The 14,057-nt window shown below is 34.7% G+C and overlaps 1 protein-coding gene across 1 annotated transcript in view; it reads left to right on the top strand.

Moving 5' to 3' along the window:
- Positions 1 to 14,057, top strand: part of Ctu1 (Cytosolic thiouridylase subunit 1) — a 175,315-nt gene that overhangs the window by 75,765 nt on the left and 85,493 nt on the right. The window contains exon 9 of the mRNA XM_090412633.1: positions 5,096 to 5,160. Within this exon, the coding sequence (XP_090268759.1) occupies positions 5,096 to 5,160 (65 nt within the window). The remainder of the gene's footprint in view (positions 1 to 5,095; positions 5,161 to 14,057) is intronic.

Below are 14,057 nucleotides of genomic sequence, written 5' to 3'. Positions count from 1 at the left end.
CGTGTAAATTGAGTCCTTGCGGGCAGTGTCTGCACATATACCATTCTGCATGTACTTAAATTGTTCTTTGGAATTTTTAATTATTCATTCTTTAACACTGACTATGGTTTATGAGACATAAAATGTATATAATTTTTACTTTTAATTAAACTTCTTTATGTGTGAATACACATTCTTATTCTAATATGTTGTTCATCACCAGTCCATTCATGGCCCAATTGATAGTGACAGTATCCTTTAATTGGAAGTTTCTGTGTTTGAATCCCATCTAGGACATGAATGTGCTATAAATATTTATTAGATGCTTTGCGTTTCCATAGCAGGTGAGTCTCATATTGAGTTAGAAAGATATTTCTCCTAAAATATTAGGTTTTTTCCATTAGATATGGGTCAGAGAACATTGACAAATTATGAAGATATGATTAACTGCTATGTTTAGCAACAGTCTACTGAAAGAGACGTTGACTTGGCCAATAACAGGCATTTGGATTTAATGTGTAAAAGAATGAAACAAACAAAAAAACAAATGAAACAATCAGTGACAGCACAATGGTAAAAAACATTCAACAGGCATGTAATCAGGAATACACATCCATACTTGAAGTAGAAAAAGCCATCAAAAGCCTGAAATGTGGAAAGGAAGTAGATAATATTCGACCACAAATGCTCAAGTATGGAAGTGATGTGTGAAAAGTCTTACAGTGTAGATAATATTATTATTTATTTAATTTGTGATGTCGAACTGCGCCATTTGTAATTATCTTTGTTTTATATGTAATTTCATCTTCATTGTTTAGTTACTCTTATCATTAATGAATTCCTCCCTCCCTTTACACTGATATCGGTGTCTGCTTGAACTTATGTTAAATTCCTTCGGAGACATTAACCTCTATCCTTTCCTAAAATGTTATACTCTTAAAACTCACATCTGATACTATTACTTGACCTTAGTTCGCTTGTAATCCACTTAACTTACTACCCCCCCCCCCCCACACACACCAACATTGTAAGGTATACCCTTATACGTGATAGTATCGTAAAATAAATAAAAAACCTTAAGTATAAAGAGCTCATAAGCTTCATTTTGGCAATGAAAACATTACTTAAATTAAGGGGATGTTAAATCCCACATAGTTTTAAAACTGAATAAGAAACTCAAAGATTGGAATTAGAGAGTTTCTTGCCGAATATAGTAAACTATAAAGTATCGGCGAACACTTAGTGTGAGCTAATGCAAGTGATCCTAGTACGTAGTACAATACCGGACGACTCATTGCAAAGGTGGGGAAAGTTCAGATCGCTATTCTTAGGTATTTTCCATAATGTAAAAACACATTTCCTAGGAAAAGTATGCTGTTATTACATTATGGAGGGAGGTCACTACCCAGACAGGTTTCAGCCTTTTTTGAAGCTTCATCAGTGAGTAGCTAGACCTAATACCAAAGTGTATAGCGAAAAGAACTTATATACTCTGCGATACGAGTTTCCAGACAGGTGCAACCATTAAGTTACTTAACTATAAAGAGCTAATAAGCTTCATTTCGGCAATGAAAACATTACTTAAATTAAGGGGATATTAAATCCCACATAGTTTTAAAACCGAATAAGAAACAGCCTTTTTTGAAGCTTCATCAGTGAGTAGCTAGACCTAATACCAAAGTGTATAGCGAAAAGAACTTATATACTCTGCGATACGAGTTTCCAGACAGGTGCAACCATTAAGTTACTTAACTATAAAGAGCTAATAAGCTTCATTTCGGCAATGAAAACATTACTTAAATTAAGGGGATATTAAATCCCACATAGTTTTAAAACCGAATAAGAAACTCAAAGATTGGAATCAGAGAGTTTCTTGCCGAATATAGTAAACTATAAAGTATCGGCAAACACTTAGCGATCTGAACTTTCCCCACCTTTGCAACAAGTCATCCGGTATTGTACTACGTACTAGGATCACTTGCATTAGCTCACGCTAAGTGTTCGCCGATACTTTATAGTTTACTATATTCGGCAAGAAACTCTCTGATTCCAATCTTTGAGTTTCTTATTCGGTTTTAAAACTATGTGGGATTTAATATCCCCTTAATTTAAGTAAAGAAAAACCTTTAGTTAAGGACAAGTCCTCAATTTAGATTGCTACTCATGTTTGATAGTTGTTGAAAAATTTATATTAGTTAACAACTGACTGCGCCATCAAGGACTCTGTAAATTTTTTAGTCTTTACAAACATGAGAATTTTTTCTGCTAAGCACATATAAGAACTCCTTGTTCATTAATCTCAAGCAACTCTGAATTGTACAGTCGTGGCGGTTACTTTACTTTGGTCACAGGTCTGATTAGTTTTTTGTGAGACAGTGCATTGGATAACAAAGATCAGGCAAGCTATTTACAAAACTAAACATGTTTATTTTAACTGAGGCAAATATTTTACAAACAGCAATGGGTATATCACGTGCTTGAGTCACAATTTATGAAGTAAAGCTAGTCACTCGAGACATTAAACAAAGAAATCTCACATTCAACTTATTTGTCACGTGAAAGTCCTTAGCATGTGTAGCCTTACATTCAATTTTTTAAAAATTTAGACAAATTATATGTAACACTTTCTATTCATTAGTTAACATAAGTAATATACAAACTTATACCATTCCTTTATGCACATACAGACTAATGCTCGGCTCTCTAACTTCTTTGCTACGTAATACAATTGATTAAACAGGACTAGCATCAATTATATACACAAACAATCTTGGATATTTAACATAGAGCAATCTTCTTACTAGCTCTCAGTATCTTCTCAAGTCCTAGGATTTTCGGGGGGTATGGGTGAGTTCTGCTGGCTCATTCCAACAAAATGGCTGCGATTGGGTACTATTCGATGGTTGCCATCTTGCAAGTTCTTTCCTTTGGAAAAGTAATATAGTTCTTCGGCTATGTTAGGAACTGCTCCAGTTGCAGCATATTAGCATGCATGTGGATCGGTACTTTCGGCGAAGAACATCTCGGAAGGTTCCTTTGAACATGGTATCTCCTGGACGACTCCCTCGAGGGACTCCCAACTCTTCTCCTCCCAAGACTCCAGAAAAATTCAAAAAAAAAAAAGTCCCCTTTTGCCCATCAATCACAGCCTTTTATATCATTCGACATCCCTTGTCTTACCATCCAAACTTCCTGGATTTTCAGGAAGCACCCTGACCTCACCTCCTCTTACTTTAGGTCTTGGCAGCAAAACTCCTATATTTCAGTGACCTGAGATTATTGTTCACCTTCAGCTCACTAGCATAATCTTGTCTAATTTTTTAGTTACATACACTTGTAGTTCTACATTCAGTTATTTTCACAATATAATACAAAGTTTAATACATTAAAGCGGGTTATATACACTTCTAATTTTGTATATTTTATGACCTATGTAAAATCAATATAGGTGAAAATAATTTTCTTTATTTCACCATAAGAGATTTTACAACAGTACAGTGGCTGCATTGCATAGTTCAGGAGGTCTGGACAGAGGGATGAATTCCAGATGATTGGAGTAGAGATCTCATAGTACCCATATATAAAAAGGAAATTAAAACTGAATGTGAGAATTACAGAGGAATTTCTCTACTGAGTGTTCCTGGTAAGATATATGCAGGTATACTTGAGAAACAGTTGAGAAGGATTGTGGAAGGGAAGCTTGGTGAAGAACAAACTGGATTCAGGCCAAATAGAGGCTGTCAGGATCAGATTTTTACTTTATGACAAATAGTTGAGAAATCATGGGAATATAACAAAGATCTGTATTTAAATTTTGTAGATCTGGAAAAGTGTTCAAAACACTACAGTTGTATGGTGTCAGTGGGGCATTATATCAAGCATTACTTAGTCTTTATTTGAGTTGTAAGTCAGCAGTTAGAATTGAAGGAACTACTGAAGATGGTTTAATGTTAAATCTAGTCAGACAAGGATGTACATTACCCCCTCTGTGATCCATATAGATAATAAATAATGTACATTATTCATTATCTATATGGATCAAATTATGAAGGAAAGTGGTATTAAATCTGATATCAAAATTGGAAACGTTAATCTCAGCTGTTTGCTTTATGCAGATGAATGTTATACTTCTAAATAAATCTGCTACAAGTCTGCAAGATTCCCTGACTAAATTGAATAACGGTCATAATAGATATGGTGAAGGTCAGCAATAACAAGACAAAGACGATGAAAATAGGCAGAAACATTGAAAATATCAAATGCATTGTGAATGGAGAACCTACAGAACAAGTAAAACATTTCAGCTACTTAGGAATAATTGTTAATGAAGATGGTAAATTAAATATGGAAATAGACAACACAATCAACAAAGCTGGTATGGTTTGAAGTCAACTGAATAAATTTATATGGAATAAGAGAGAAATTAGCCAAAAGACTAAATTAGCTGTATACAGTGTTCAAACCAATTTTAACTTATGGATCTGAGAGCTGGGTTAGAAATAAAACACTTGAACAAAGACTAGAGACTGCAGATATGAGAGTCCTGAAAAAGATTAGTGGCATCAATGACAATGTCATATTAAAAATGAGGATATTAGGAAAGAACTTGACATTGTTAGCAGAGGTAGTCTTAGGTGGTATGGTCACTTAAACAGAATAGAAAAAGGAAAGATTAGCAGAACAAGTGTTCTCTGCCAGGTTGGTAGGAAAAAGACCCAAAGGAAGACCAAGATATAGGTGGATTGATACGGTAAAAAGTGCCTTAGAAGTTAGTAATGATGTAAGTTTTTCATGTAGTACTATCATATCCTGTACACCCCTGGAGAGTACATGTCAGGAATTTGATGATGATGGTGTAAAAAAGAATATAGAATGGCAGATATTTAAATATTTATGTAAATTAAATTGATATTGATAAAAATATTTTTACTTTATGTTCTGTTTCTATATCTGGAAGAGTTTTATCTTTCTTAGTTTGAGCCGAAGATGCTGAATAGTGTATTTACTTGCTACTTTGAACATGTGTAGAACTGATATCTCACAATAAATGTGACATTTTAAAATTTCCGAGGACTATGATTGTCTAATGTATTTTGATGATATGTTTATATTTCAGGGTACTGAAGGAACAATTCCAAGGTCAAAGCCTTTCAAATATACTTATGAAAAAGAAATTGTGATGTAAGTGTACTTTAATTTATGCTGTAAATAGAAATCATATATTTATGTATGCTATAGTATCAAAATTTATTTTGTTTTCAGAAAACAAGCATGGTTTTCATCTGTGGTATTTTGCATTTTATGTTAACTGTAACATCTTTAGGTATTTTATAAAAACATCTGTAGAGAAACTGAAAATAACACAAAGAATGGAAAGAGACATTTTGGGAATAACCTAGTTAGATAGAGAGGGCTGAAAAGTTCTGATAAACACCTTAAACAAAAATGATAAACAAATGATATAACCACAAGAAAAAACATGGGGATTAAAACCCTTTAATCCCCATGTTTCATCAAATTGTAATTATTTGTTCTTTTTCTTTTAGGATATATAAGAAGACATGTCAATTCTTTCATGTGGTTATCACAACTTTTCAGCACACCTTTGTGTAAAAAGAATAATACTTGGATAAGGAAGCAAACAAAGGTAATGCACATTGCATTAGTAATAAAAGCAACAAATGAAATGCCGCTGGGTAGGACATGTGATGAGAATCTCAGACAGCAGGTTGACAAAGAGAACAATAGAATGGACACCAAGAACCGGTTATCATAAACCAGGTAGATCAGTGGTAAAATAGGATGATGAGATAAGATGTTATGAACATTGATGTAGAGAAATGCACAAAACCAGACAAAATGCAAAAAAGCATGGAAAGGCATTCATCCAGCTGTGGTCTGAAGAAATCCGTTGATGATAATGATGATAACATCTATGTGAACTTGTCTTACACTTTTCAGGCTTTGCACCTTTCATGTTTCTTCATGTATTTCTCCCCCCCCCCCCATTTCTCTAATCTCCTGCTTTCTTTCACATTTGTATATTTTCTTTTACGTTTCTTTGCTACCAAGGTTAGCAAAGGCAATGGAAGATTAAAAAAAATACTAGTAATTCCTCCAATTATTTTACAAAATTGTTTCTTAATTTCTTCATAGTGATCATTAATGAACTAAAAACAATAGGTATATATGAATGAGGTTAGCAGGATTTTGCTACACTTATTCGGAGTTCATCTTGCATTCAGTTGGTGGTGTCATCTATTCTTATTATTACACAGACTCTTACTAAGAGTTTGGTCTATCCTACAGTTCATATACCCTTGAATGTAGATTTTGGTGGATTTCATTCTTTCTTGAAAAAATATAAAAAATAATTCTCTAACCTTTTATTTTACATAAGAGATTTTACACCCCCCCCAAAGGGGGGGGGGTGAAATCTCTCATGATAAGTGATTCCATAACTTATCATGTTTGGTTTTAAATCAGGATATGTAATGAATAGATATGTATGATGTTTAATGAAAAATTATTCTCTACAGGTTATTGTGTTCAAAAAAAAAAAGAAAAAAAAAGGGAAATTCCTTTGTTTCCATAAAGTGTACATGAATCAGCAAGTTTTCAGTGAGATTAACAGCAGAACAAAGAGGATTATCATGAGAAAAAAAGGTTACAAAGAATCGCAAAAGATGATGTCATCACATCAAAGGAACAGCAAGTACCAAAGACAAAGGAGTTGAAAAGCGTGCAAAGATGACGTCAGCATGCCCGGAGGTAAACACGTGATGAGTTCAAAAGGCACACGAAAGTAAAGACAAAGGAAGCTAGACACATATAAGCCATCCCCAGCAGTAAGCAAAATTATTACAGGATTCTCAGTGCTTACTCTTGCCTGTAATTGTTTACTTTCTATGGTCATCAAAGAAAGAGAAGGCTTCGTGTATCTGCTTTCAGGATTCTCAAGATGTGTCTCTGTTTTGAAGAATTTTATCATTCGTGATCAAAGGGAATAGTAGAGAAACTTCGGCTATTGTCAGCGTGGATCATCTGCATGAAGGAGACTTTATAATAAGATGTCTGAAAGAGATCGACACAGTGAATGATAAGAAGGTTAAGAAGATATCTGTAGGACTTTTGGTTAATGCAAAGGATTGTTTATGAAGGAGAAAATTGAGTAACTATTCCTGAAGTTATGTGTAGAATGTGCATGAGTCTAATATATATATATAATGTGCTAGAGAGAGATTGTGTAGAAAGTATTTAAATTAGACTACACCAGTGTGTGTGTATCACAATCATATAATATTGAAGTTAAGTGTTATAATAATTCAGAAACAAGGTTTAGAGGAATGACGAATTTAAAAGGTCAAACGATTTCTCCATTTGTTCCAGTACTTCCCAATTGGATGTTTTTGTCTCCATGGGATTTTTAACAGTCTGTATAACCACATCTCAAAGTCTTCAAGTTTTTTATTGATGTTGTCTTCAAGGTCCAAGTTTCTGCATCGTATACTAGTACCGACCATATATAGCATTTAACCATGTGTACTCTAAGCTCTACATTTAAATTGTTGTTACACAGTGTTGATTTCATCAGGAAAAAATTTTTTCTTGCCATTTCAATTCTAACTTTTATTTCCATTTCTGGATTGCATTCTTCATTTAACCAGCATCCGAGATATTTAAACTTCGTCGCTCTTTCTATTCAGTTTCCCATTTAAAGAAAGTGATGAATTAAGAATAGGTTTCTTGCTTATGACCATGAATTTAGTTTTGGTGAAATTTATTTTTATCCCATTTTTTCACTCTCTTTGTTCACTAGTTCCAGACGATTTTGAAGATCCTGAATATTGTCAGCCAGGAGAGCTGTGTTATCAGCATATCGGATGTCATTGATGATTTCACCATTTACATTAATCCCTTCCTCTCTTTTAAGATTTTTTTTGAAATGTGGCTTCTGAGTATATGTTAAAAAGAAGTGACATCACACATCCTTGTTCTTACTCCTCGTTTGATGTTAATGGAGTCTGTAATAATGTCATCAACTTGAACAGATGCCTTTTGGTTCCAACATAAGTTTTCAATGAACCTAATGTCTTTACTATCTAATCCAATTCTTTTTAATAGCGCAATCATTTTAGTATGTTGGACTTTATCAAATGCTTTCTGAAAGTCAATGAAGCAAATGAATACTTCCTTGTTTTGATCATTACATTTTTGGAATAAGATTTGAGAACAGAGAAGAGCCTCTCTCGTTCTTAAACCATTTCTAAAGTCGAACTGGGTATCTCTGATGTCTTCACATTTTCTGTATATTCTTTTTTGAATTATTTTCAGAAACATTTTGAGAACATGACTCATTAGGCTGAATATAGTGTGTGCAAGTAATGTTTACGATTTTTATGTAGTTGTCACGATTGACTGGAAGGGAAGAATTTAAAGTAAAGCAGGGCATGCGCATGCAAGTTCGGAAACCTGTATTGTCTTTGAGTAGTCTTACACTCTCATTCTCAAATTATAGTCTAGCTGGCGCAGTCGATAAACAAATAAATTTGCTAGTCTATAGAGCATGAGAGATAAGACATAGAGTAAGCATATACATGGCGGCAGTCGGAAAGTAAGACCGCCGACTATAGTAAGAAAGATAAAGACAAACCTAAGGCAGGATAGATAGATACGGAGAAAATAGAGATTAGGATGTTTTATAAATCGTGCAGCCAGTATGTAAATAAATTTTACAGATGCCACAGCCGATGCGGATATAAAATAATAAAATAACTGGAATTTTACAGAGGTAAGTAGAACTCATTTGGTCCTAACTAATTATTGGAAATCAGTAGGCATTTAGTCTCAATTGTTAGTCTTCACCAGTAGTAGAGTTTATGGTTACCAATGATTTTGAAGGTGGCTTTGGGAGAAAGAGTACACTAGTGAACTTCTGTTTCAGTCCCTAACTAACACCAGCTAGTTATGGATTGAAATAGAACCATTTAACCATTGGCTGCAACTTTGAGTTGCAGGGTTAACCAGCTAAGTTTCAGGAAAAAATCTTGCTTTCATGTGCTAAAAATCAACTAACAAGGGAACTAGCTGGGAAAAGGAACCAGATAAAGTTCTTTTAGTCAACCTATAGAATTAAACCTATAATTGTCTTTCTTCTAGTAGTCTAGAATTATGGAATTAGTGACATTACATAAGTGCCAAAAAATTACACTAAACGGAACTAAGAAATCCATATAAATTAATAAATTAGGGGGGTGCTTAAGGGTCAAAGCTGTATAACTGAGAGGAGACCTCCACATAGCCTTTAAAGGAATGCAGAGAACCGACCAGGGCTTCTGACCTAATGTCCAATCCTCACCTTCTCGTGGTGCACCCTGTTGGGTATCTACTTGGATACTGAACAAACGAGGATGGGCTGGCAATTTGGGATTTAGCCGACCAAATTGTATTCTTATTGGTTAAACCAAAATAAAAAATGATGGTACAACAAGACAAAATTTCATGCCACCTGGGGCGTCACATGGTTAAACAAGGCCCCCGTTGTTTTTGCCAGGGAACCAGGGCGAACAGCGGAAAGTCAGCTACTGGAACAAATCTGAAAACAAACCCGCAACTCAACATCACTAGAGTTAAAGATCGGTACTATCATCGTAAGAAGCCTGAATGGCAAAGAAATGGAGCTAGCTGAGGAATTAGATAAGTACCAGATCGACATAATAGGGGTGACTGAAACAAAAAAAGACCAAAACTGGTGGGATCTTTCTGAGCAATAAATACAAAATGTTATGTCCAGGCAATGACAATCAAGGAAAAGAAGGAGTAGCCATAGTATTCAACACAAAATACGAGGCTAATATTCTTGAATGGCAGTCAGTCTCAAGTAGAGTAATGTGGACAAATATGAGAATGGGGAACTGGACAATGAGACTTATTTGTGCCTATGGTCCCACAGAAGGTTCTATTAAGATAGAAGTTGAAGAATTGAGGCTTTAGAAAAAGCAACTGACACAATGAAAAAGGAAAAGTTGGTCCTTGTTGGGGATCTAAATAGCAGAGTAGGAAATCATTGTCAGACATGCAAAAATATTTTGGGAAAATTTGGAAAAAAGAGCAAAGCTAATAATAATGCAAATACCTGTTGGATTTCTGCTCAGGATATGGACTGGTTATTACTAACACCATGTTCCAACATAAAAATGTGCACAAATTCACATGGAGAGAGGAGGCAAGGAATAAGAAAAGTCTCATTGACTATGTTATTGTTGATAGTGATGTTTTCTCCCTGGTGCAGGACACCAGAATGTACAGAGAATTTGAAATTGGAAGTGATCACTATTTAGTCTTGAGCAAGATAAAATTGAATTTCATATTGAAAAGAATAACATGTAAGAAAGTTTTAAAGCATATAAAAGTTGAGCAGCTCTCAGACGTGAACTGTAGACTAAAATACACAAAGATTATTGAAGAAAAAATGAAAGAGTTTGAGAACAGGAACCAAACCTTGGGGATTCAGTGGCAAGCCTTGAGGAAAACCCTGATTGATTCAGCTAGAGAGGCATGTGGTGAAGTTGTCTGCAAGGATAGAAAAATTAGAACTCCCTGGTGGACACAGGAAGTAAAAGAGGCAGTGAAGGAAATGAAGAAAGCATATTAAAAGTTAATGGCAAAAAAGTCAGCTTGTGCTCTTAGAGAATACAGAGACAGATGTAAGAAAGCTAAACAGTGTGTAAAACTAACGAAACAAAAGTCATGGGAGGACTTTGGCAAGAACATAGAAAATAAATATCAAGAAGATGGCAAGATATTCTGGAGGCATTGAAAAAGCTCAAAAATGGAGGAAAGAGTGCAGTAAAAGGAATTAGAGATGATGAAGGTGACGTGAAAACTGGTGAAAAAGATAACCTTGGAGTATGGAGTAATTACTTTGAAAAACTGCTAAATGAAACAAGCAGTGATGACAGCACAGTGATTAAAAACACTACTAGGCATGCAGTCAGGAATACATATCCATACTTGAAGTAGAAAAAGCCATCAAAGACTTGAAATGTGGAAAGGCAGCAGGAGTAGATGATATTTGACCGGAAATGCTGAAGTATGGTGGTATAAGAGTCTTACAGTGGCTGCACTGCATAGGTCTGAAAGCCTGGACAGAGGGACGAATTCCAGACGATTGGATTAGAGCTCTCATAGTACCCATATATAAAAAGGGAAATAAAACTGAATGTGAGAATTATAGAGGTATATCTGTACTGACTGTTCCTGGTAAGATATATGCAAGTATACTTGAGAAACAGTTGAGAAGAATTGTGGAAGAAAAGCTTGGTGAAGAACAAGCTGGATTCAGGTCAAATAGAGGCTGTCAGGATCAGATCTTCACTTTACGACAAATAGTCAAGAAATCATGTGAATACAACAAAGATCAGTATTTATGTTTTGTCGATTTGGAAAAGGCATATGACAAGGTGCCAAGAGAGAAGCTATTCGATACGTTACAGTTATATGGTGTCAATGGGGCATTATATCAAGCAATACTTAGTTTTTATTTGAGTTGTAAGTCAGCAGTTAGAATTGAAGTAAGTATAGGAAGATGGTTTAATGTTAAATCTGGTGTGAGACAAGGATGTACGTTATCCCCACTGTTATTCATTATCTATATGGATCACATTATGAAGGAAAGTGGTATTAAACATTATATCAAAATTGGAGATGTTAATGTGAGCTCTTTGCTTTATGCAGACGATACTTCTAAATAAATCCGTTACAAGTCTGCAAGATTCTCTGACTAAATTGAATAACTGTTGTAATAGATATGGTATGAAGGTCAGCAATAAAAAGACAAAGACAATGAAAATAGGCAGAATCATTGAAAATGTCAACTGTGTTGTGAATGGAGAACCTGTAGAACAAGTAAAACATTTCACCTACTTAGGCACCATTTTTACTGAAGATGGTAAATTAAATATAGAAATAGACAACAGAATCAGCAAATCTGGTATGGTAGGAAGTCAATTGAATAAGAGAGAAATTAGTCGGAACACTAAATTAGCTGTATACAAGACAGTGTTCAAACCAGTTTTAACTTATGGATCTGAGAGCTGGGTCAGAAGTAAAACACTTGACCAAAGACTAGGGACTGCAGATATGAGAGTTCTGAGAAAGATTATAGCCGTGAACATCAATGGCAATATCATATTAAAAATGAGGATATTAGGAAAGAACTTGACATTGTCAGCATCCAGAAATGTGTTAGCAGAGCTAATCTCAGTTGGTATGGTCACTTAAACAGAATGGATGAGAAAAGATTAGCAAAACAAGTGTTCTCTGCCAGGTTGACAGGAAAACGCCCCAGAGGAAGACCAAGATATAAGTGGATTGATATGGTACAAAGTGCTTTAGATGATAGAAATATAAGATCTGATAATGTTGGAGTCTTGACAAGTAACAGACTGATTTGGAGGAAAATTGTAGATAGGAAGTTGGTAATGATGTAAATTTTTCATGTAGTATTATCATATCCTGTACACCCCTTGAGGATACATGGCAGGAATTTGATGATGATGACGATATAAATTAATGCATTCATTTTGTAATATTTTTCATGTTCTACTTTTTCCCACATATTGATACTGTTGTGTAAGTTTTGCAGTCTCTTGTTGTTGGGGAGCTGATATAAAAAATTATATTATTTTGTCACTCTTCACTGAACTCTGTAGCTTAATTGAGAATGCTTTTGCTGAAAAGACTTGTATTTTAAATCTGCCTAGGATGCATAGAACCTTTAATAAGTGCTTTTAAACTGAAAATGTCATAGTTAGCTGGCCTACTCATATGGAGGTGACAGAATATGTAGATGAGGTTGTACTCCTAAACACACATACAGTTCATGTCTAAATCTCTAGAATTCTATAACTAAAATTGAATAAACAGGTGTAACAAATTTTGCATGAAAATCACCAATAAAAAAGACCATATGAAAATATGCAGAAAATAGAAAACTTCAGCTGTAGTAGAACCTATAGAACAAGTGGGAGTGCCAGTTGAATTAATTTATAAGGAATATGCAATCCAGAACACTAAACTAACAGTATACGAGAGCCTGTTCAATTATTCAGTTAGGAATGCCTTAGAAGACTAAAATGTTAGATATGATGGTGTTGGAGTGACAAGTAACAGACTAATTAGAGGAAAATTGTTGATAAGAAATTAGTAATAAGGTACTCATGTAGTATTGTCATAGTAGCCTGTATGCTACTATGACATAGTAGCCTGTATGCTACTACTGAGGATACATATCAGGAAATTAATGATGAGCAGTTCATGGTGCTTAAGAGGCATGGAAGGAATATAATTAATGGGTCAAAATTGTACTGTACTAATTAATATTTATTATGAGACATCCATTGGTCCTACAAAATGACTAATCTGGCATTTGGTGGTATATCTGTATAATGGTTTTAAAACAAGCAATGGTTAATGATTTTTCGAGAAATTCATCAGTGGACTGATTGTTCTTTGTTATAACTATAATTGAAGTTTTATTCAAAAATTGGAACATAGTGAGGTATAAAACAGTGATCTGAGAGTTCAGAAAATATATGTGTAGAGGCTTAAGTGTTGTGAGGACATCATGTTGGAGTCTTAATGGATTGTATGCAGCACTCAGAAAGGATTAAAACAGAATTTAATACTTCCTATATTTCGTCTCAGTCACTGAGATATCTTCAGGGATTACAAAAAAAAACTAATGTAAGATATACACTAATACCACACAATACTAAGCCGAACCACGTGGGTGACTCTAAAGTCATATCTAGGTGGAGCGCCCTCTAAGGGTGGTTGTAGGTGGCCTGGAATGTAAGATTTGTGAAATCTTACTAAGATTCCTAAGATTTGGGAAAACTTATCATCAGAAATTACACCTTACATTCCAGGCCACCTATAACCGCCCTTAGAGGGCGCTCCACCTAGATAGGACTTTAGAGAGTCGCCCGCATGGTTGGGCTTAGTATTGTGTGGTATTTGTGTATATGTTACATTATTTTTTTTGTAATCCCTGAAGATGTCTCAGTGACTGAGAC

Source organism: Typopeltis vanoorti, chromosome 23 (genome assembly GCF_054136105.1).
Source record: "Typopeltis vanoorti isolate ZY-2024b chromosome 23, IOZ_Tvanoo_1.0, whole genome shotgun sequence".
NCBI classification, from domain to species: Eukaryota; Metazoa; Arthropoda; class Arachnida; order Uropygi; family Thelyphonidae; genus Typopeltis; species Typopeltis vanoorti.
This window is presented reverse-complemented; position numbering and strand designations above follow the sequence as displayed.